General features: G+C 44.2%; 1 protein-coding gene across 2 annotated transcripts in view; it reads left to right on the forward strand.

The window, feature by feature from the left end:
- The window catches only part of ARID5B (AT-rich interaction domain 5B), a 188,913-nt gene extending 182,610 nt beyond the window's left edge, over positions 1 to 6,303 (forward strand). For both annotated transcript variants that reach the window (XM_065922406.1, XM_065922407.1), the window contains one exon: positions 263 to 6,303. In XM_065922406.1, coding sequence (XP_065778478.1) covers positions 263 to 2,422 — 2,160 coding nt within the window. In that variant the 3' untranslated portion in view covers positions 2,423 to 6,303. The remainder of the gene's footprint in view (positions 1 to 262) is intronic.
- The last annotated feature ends 612 nt before the right edge of the window (positions 6,304 to 6,915 follow it).

Below are 6,915 nucleotides of genomic sequence, written 5' to 3' on the forward strand. Positions count from 1 at the left end.
GAGCAGTATGTAACACTGTGCTGTTTTGATAGGTATCTCTTAAGGGACTGAAGTGAATATGCATATTTCTCCTAATGCTTTCTGTAATTTAGATTTCTTTGTTTAGAGCCATGATTGGGGAGTAATAAAGCTTTACAGAAACTCGATGAGCTGACTGACAAGCCTGTTTTCAGAAAACTGCTGTGTGTAATATTTTATTTCATAGCATAAAGTATCAATGCATTTGGCTTCCTTCTGACCGTCTTTTGCAATATCTTACCAGGTTTCGTCAGAGCAAGAGAAGGAACAAGAGACTGTAAACCAGAAAAGCATCACTGAGCCTCTCCCAATAGCAGACACAAAGAAAAAATTGGAAGGGTACCAGGATTTTGCAGCAAGGCCCTTGGTGTCCCAAGCAGACCCAGAAAAGGACAATGAAACAGATCAAGGTGCCAACAGTGAGAAGGTGGCAGAGGAGACAGGAGAGAAGGGGCCTGCCCCTCCACTGGCGAGTGCCCCTCTGGCCCCTGAAAGGGATCCGGCCCTGATTCCCGGGACTGGCAAACAGTCCCTTACCTCTCCCAGTGCTCTCGTGGACTCAAAAGAACCCAAGCCCTGCTGTTTTACAGAGAGCCCTGAAAATGAGCTCCAAGAAGCATCCTTCCCTGGCTTCACCACGCAGCCCCCACTGGCAAACCAGAGTGAGGTGGAGGATGACAAGCTCCCTGCGATGGCAGATTACATTGCCAACTGCACCGTGAAGGTGGACCAGCTGGGCAGTGACGACATCCACAATGCACTCAAGCAGACCCCGAAGGTCCTTGTGGTCCAGTCATTTGACATGTTCAAAGACAAAGACTTGACTGGGCCCATGAATGAGAACCATGGACTTAATTACACCCCGCTGCTTTACTCAAGGGGGAACCCAGGCATCATGTCCCCGCTGGCCAAGAAAAAACTTTTGTCCCAGGTCAGCGGAGCCAGCCTCTCCAGCAACTGCCCCTATGGCTCCCCACCCCCTTTGATCAGCAAAAAGAAACTGATCGCAAGGGATGACCGGTGCTCGAGTTTGTCCCAGGCCCATCACGGCCAAAGCACTGACCACATGGCAGTCAACCGGCCGTCGGTGATCCAGCACGTCCAGAGTTTCAGAAGCAAGCCCTCGGAGGAGAGGAAGGGCATCAGTGACATTTTTAAGCATGACAAACTAAGTCGATCGGAGCCCCACCGCTGCAGCTTCTCCAAGCATCACCTTAGCCCCTTGGCCGACTCCTATGTCCTAAAGCAAGAAATACAGGAGGGCAAGGAGAAACTGTTGGAGAAAAGGGCGCTTCCCCACTCGCACATGCCTAGCTTCCTGGCCGATTTCTACTCGTCTCCTCACCTCCACAGCCTCTATAGGCACACGGAACACCATCTGCACAGTGAACAGACATCCAAGCACCCCTGCAGGGACATGTACAGGGAAACGGAAAACAGTTCTTTTCCTTCCCACAAACACCAAGAGAAGCTCCACGTGAATTATCTGGCGTCTCTACATCTGCAAGACAAAAAGTCGGCTGCAGCGGAAGCCCCCACAGACGATCAGCCGACGGATCTGAGCCTTCCCAAGAACCCCCACAAACCCACCGGCAAGGCCCTGGGCCTGGCCCACTCAGCGCCTGGACCCCAGGAGAGCAAGGGCACCTCCCAGTTCCAGGTCATAAACAGCCAGAGTCGAGACTGTCACCCCAAGGCCTGTCGGGTATCGCCTATGACCATGTCGGCCCCTAAAAAATACCCTGAATCGCTTTCCAGGTCGGGAAAGCCTCACCCCGTGAGACTGGAGAATTTCAGGAAGATGGACAGCATGGTCCACCCCATCCTCCACCGGAAAATGAGCCCTCAGCACATTGGCGCGGCGCGGCCCATCAAGCGTAGCCTGGAGGATTTGGACCTTGTAATCGCGGGGAAAAAGGCCCGGGCCGTGTCTCCTCTGGACCCCGCCAAGGAGCTCTCTGGGAAGGAGAAGGCCTCGGAGCAGGAGAGCGAAGGCGGCAAGGCCGCGCACAGCGGGCACTCTGGGGGCGCCTCGGAAAGCCACAAGCTGCCCCTCTCCTCCCCCATCTTCCCAGGTCTGTATTCTGGGAGCCTGTGTAGCTCGGGCCTCAACTCCAGGCTCCCGGCTGGGTACTCTCATTCTCTGCAGTACTTGAAAAACCAGGCTATGTTCTCTCCACTCATGCAGCCCCTTGCTTTCCACTCGCTTGTGATGCAAAGAGGAATTTTTACATCACCGACAAATTCTCAGCAGCTATACAGACACCTGGCTGCAGCCACGCCCGTAGGAAGTTCATATGGGGACCTTTTGCACAACAGCATTTATCCTTTAGCTGCTATAAATCCTCAAGCCGCCTTCCCATCTTCTCAACTGTCATCCGTACACCCCAGTACCAAACTGTAAGCCCGGCCCTGCCCAGCATCCCAAATGGCGACATGCTTAACAGCGCCTCACTCCTGCACCTGGGGTGATGGCTTGGAGAATTAGAAGTCAGTATTTCTTCTAATCTGGGGGTGAGATCAGTCCTGGCCTAAGGGGCCCGGAGGGGAGGTGAACATACCTGGTATTTCTGGAATGATTCCGGCCTTGGCTGGTCAATCTTGAGCCCCTTCCAACACAGAGGCCCTCACACCCTAGATGGGTCACTTAGCACGGGGGTCTTGTGAAGGGATTAATGTGTATCCAGAAGAACTTGGAGGACTCGATCTGAGTTCTGACGGTCAGAAAACAATCTGGGCAAAAAAGGGTAGACATTTCAGAGGACGGGGCAAGAAAGACTGGCAAACATGCCAAGGAATGCCCCCTCTTCATAGAACTCTCCAAGGTTCAATCAATGCAATGTATAGTGAAGCTTCAATAGATCTTTCATTTTGACACTATTAAACAATCCAGAGAAGTAAACACTGTTAAATTGACTGTATATATTTGCTTCTTAAAACTACCCATATCACTGTTTGCTCACCTAATTTATATACAGGTAGTCCTATTTTTCTCCCGGTTTCTTCTTGTCCTTTTTTTTTTCTGTTTTTAATTAAACAGCATCACTTTTATTTGCAGGTCTTTTATTTTGTTTTAAAGACTGACTGTCCCAGTTCTTGATGTGTGTTTGTAATTTTTCCACATCTTATTTTGAGCAGCTTTGGGTGGTAATGTTATTGTTTACAAATTGAAGCAACTGATTCTAGTGGAACAAATGAAAAAAGAAACAGTTGAGCACACAGCCGTGCAAAGAACGTTCCTTTGCAAATCTGCAACTTAAGGATTTTGTTCCTCATAAATGGCATAGTTGAAAGAGCTTATACACTGCTTACTTACCCTGCCAAATGCTCTGCTTTGAAGTATTGGGTTATGTGAAAACATCGAGCATTGTACTTACCTTATCTAGGCTGTGAAACTGTCCTACATACCAGAGGAATCATAAAAACAAAAACCTCACTGGCAGCAAGCTGCTGAATAACAAGAGTCTAGAGGACATATTTGTGGGCTGCACAGATATTTTAGGAATTTCAGAAATTAGAACAGAAGCCAAAATGATTTACATTGGTGTTGGCAAAGATCCCTTTAGACAGTCTGGGAAAGGGGGTTGGGAAGAGGATGGAGCTTGACTATCCAGAAGAAAGTGAGCAGCGGGAGGCCCAGGTGCCAGGTACCTGCCCTAGGCCACAGTCTTTCCAGTAATAGGTTGTCACATTGCCTCATCAGGTTGGTTTCTTGCTGTTCCCAAGAAGAACCTCACAGGCCACATCTTTGGGGGTAACTGGCATACTGGATTACTCATTTCACAAGCAAGCCATCTTCCTTGGGTTTATGGGGTGTGAGATTTGTGTGTATGCACACAGAGTTTTGTGCCATGTTTTTAACCACCTGGCAATACAGTCCACTGAATGATTTTCTTTATTGTTGGAAAGAAATGGTTAAGCTGTTCATGCATCAAAAGATGTAAAGAATGTATATTGTCATTCATGCCATTTTATCCTATAGGCTGACAAGATGTAACATCAAGGTGGATGCATTTTTCTAAGTGTGTTAAAAGTCTGTCGACATAGAGTGGACTTTCCTTCCAGGTCTCAAGCCCCGCTAAGACTGCTTTGATGAACTTCCCAGCCAACACTCCCCTGCCCCAAAATGACTGGTAGACATTAGAACCATAGTTATCCAAGTCTTTTACCTCTGAGATATTTAATTCTATGAAAATTGATGATAATTTTCAACTTCTAAATAGGTAACTCGACTACAAAATAATCAAAACTGGTAAACAATGAAACTGTGGCTCTTAAACCAAGCCATGCATGCCGTGCATTTGTATTGAAATGTCTCTATGATACGAAGCCAAATATTCAATGTAACATACTTAATATCCAAAGGTGGAAACAAAAGAATGTAGAGATCTAGTGTTAAGAGTTCCATTTGCTTCAATTAATTATTTACCTTCCTGTGGAATAATATATACATATATATATATATTTAATAGAACCATAGATAGACTAGTAGAATTTAGATTATAAATGTGTGAATGCAGATTATCCTGCTATTGCACAAGATAGAGTGGGGGAAAAAAAATCTCAATTGCAGCTGGCAAAATGCTGGCTAGAACATATATAAGAAAGTTGCACTAGACTGAATGGTCACAGAATCAGAGGCCATGGAAGAAGGGGGAAACTCCAGTGTTTCTGCAGCTGACATGGACTGGATCCTACATGGTGTCTATGAGCTTGTTTCTCAAAACCGGGGCATGTGGCCCCGGTGGAGCTCACCTATCCGTTCTGACGAGGGGGCATTTGTTTTCCCCACTGCAATGATTTCAGTCTGGTTTCATCATGTTGGAATTTGATCACACCATTTTCAAACAATGTTAACATAGTCCAGCTTTTGTTTTTCTCATCTCTTTCCGAGAGGAGACTCACTGTTTCTGTCTGAGGAAGCTCATACCCTCGGCAAAACATCAGGACAAGTACAGAGACATGAGGGTATACATTCCCAACAGAAGCAGTGTGTTATTTGTTTTAAAACTCTGAACAGAGATCTTGGAAATCTTTCAAAAAGACCATTGAATTCTTCATTGGCTGAGAACTACATTTTAAAAAGTCTTAAATAGGGCTTTGTTTGCATTGTTTGAGTTCAAGGGGCCTTATTATTGAATGGCATTGCACAAGCCTTTCTTTGTGCAATCAAACCATTGTTATTGGTAGTTCTGTAAAGGAAACTGTGGAATCTAATTGGCAGCGGAGTCATAAATCTATTTACTAAGTGCGGCTTCCAAGAAATGTTGCAATTCAAAATGCACTAAGACCCTGATTTACTGGAGATTTGGAGATTCTAAATAATATTTTTAAAAAACGTTTCCATGCAACTTCTGGTTTAGCTTTTGGAAACTCAACATTAAAGAAAAAAACAGCCCAACCAAGTTTCAGAATTAAGTATTCTCTTAGTAAGTGATTGGAACTTGTAATATTTGCCACAGGACTGACTTATTTATTTACTAGCTAGAGGCTCTTAAGTTCACTTGTTTATCAGGGCATATACAGAAGGGTTTGTTAAAACTCGACATTGACTTTACAACTTTCTGACCTGGTGCATGAATTCTCAAGTACTGTATTTCACTGTGTTGGTGTGTCTGATGGAAATTTCAAGGTGATCCCACAAAAATATTTTATGTAGTGTGCCTTCAAAGAGAACTTTTATTTCTCTTCACTTGTTGTCCCACAAAGTCACATTTGGTGGTGGTCAGCCAAGTCCCATCTGGTCTAGTTTTACTCTTGTCCCAATTTTAAAGAAAAATGGGAACAAGTCTGCCCTGGTGAGACCCACACCATTGCAATGATTATCTTGAGCACTTAAATTCCAGTGTTGGCTGTTGGTGTATTTGATATTCTGCTTGTCTCCCATTGGTTGAAATATGTCTGAAGAATAGCAGCATAATCTCTTGGCTGTTTATACTTTTTTAAACTTTCCTGTGTTGTAAATATTGTATACTTTTGGTGATTCCAGCTATGTAACCTCTATGCTCTGTAAGGTGATTATTTGTATATAGCAACATGGCCCAGTGATATTATATAGTTTCCCAATGGAGAGGTTATTGAGTAACCTTTGCATTAGTTTAAACACTACCAGAAAAATGCTGAGCCAACTATAAACACTCAATTTTGTATGTTTTCCAAATTGTACTTATTACTGCTTTTGATACTGTATTACGTGCCAATAGTTTCCCAATCACATAGCAGGCAAGAGATATTTTGTACTTTTTGATCCACTGTAATATTTAATAAAAAATGTTACTATCTGTTTCCTTTTGGGTGTAATTTGTCACTTCCTCCTGAGGCGCCCTGTGGCCTCTGCCAGAGTACTTTCCTTCAGGCTGTCTCCAAATAGAATAATAACAATGATGTCTGTCTGTTGAGAACCTACTGGGTGCCAAATTGGCATACAATATCTTTACCCTTTACACCCTCATGTAAATATGGTTCTGCCCATTTTACTGATACAAAGACTGAAGCTTAGACTGCTAAATCAACTTGCCCAAGATCATCAGGCTAACAAATTGGCAGAGCTGGAACATGAACCCAGGGCTCTTAAATCTACAGCTTCTTCTATATACCACGCTCTTCTCCTGGCAAGTAACAAAGGTGACTACTTACTTACTTGGTCAACAAAAATTGATTCATGTCTCAACTACCAGGCATATTTGTTAGGAGCTGGGATTACAATTTTGAGTAGAAGATAAAATATACCATCTCTGGAGCTTATAAGATTAATGGGAAAGAGAGTTAATCGAATAGTCACCCACATAAATATAAAACCTCAAGTTGACCTGGTCACAAGGGAGAGGAGTGTGATTACTAAACTGATACATGAAGGATGAGTATGAGTTGAGATGAGAGGGAACTAGGAGAAGAGTT

This window comes from Muntiacus reevesi, chromosome 2 (genome assembly GCF_963930625.1).
Source record: "Muntiacus reevesi chromosome 2, mMunRee1.1, whole genome shotgun sequence".
NCBI classification, from domain to species: Eukaryota; Metazoa; Chordata; class Mammalia; order Artiodactyla; family Cervidae; genus Muntiacus; species Muntiacus reevesi.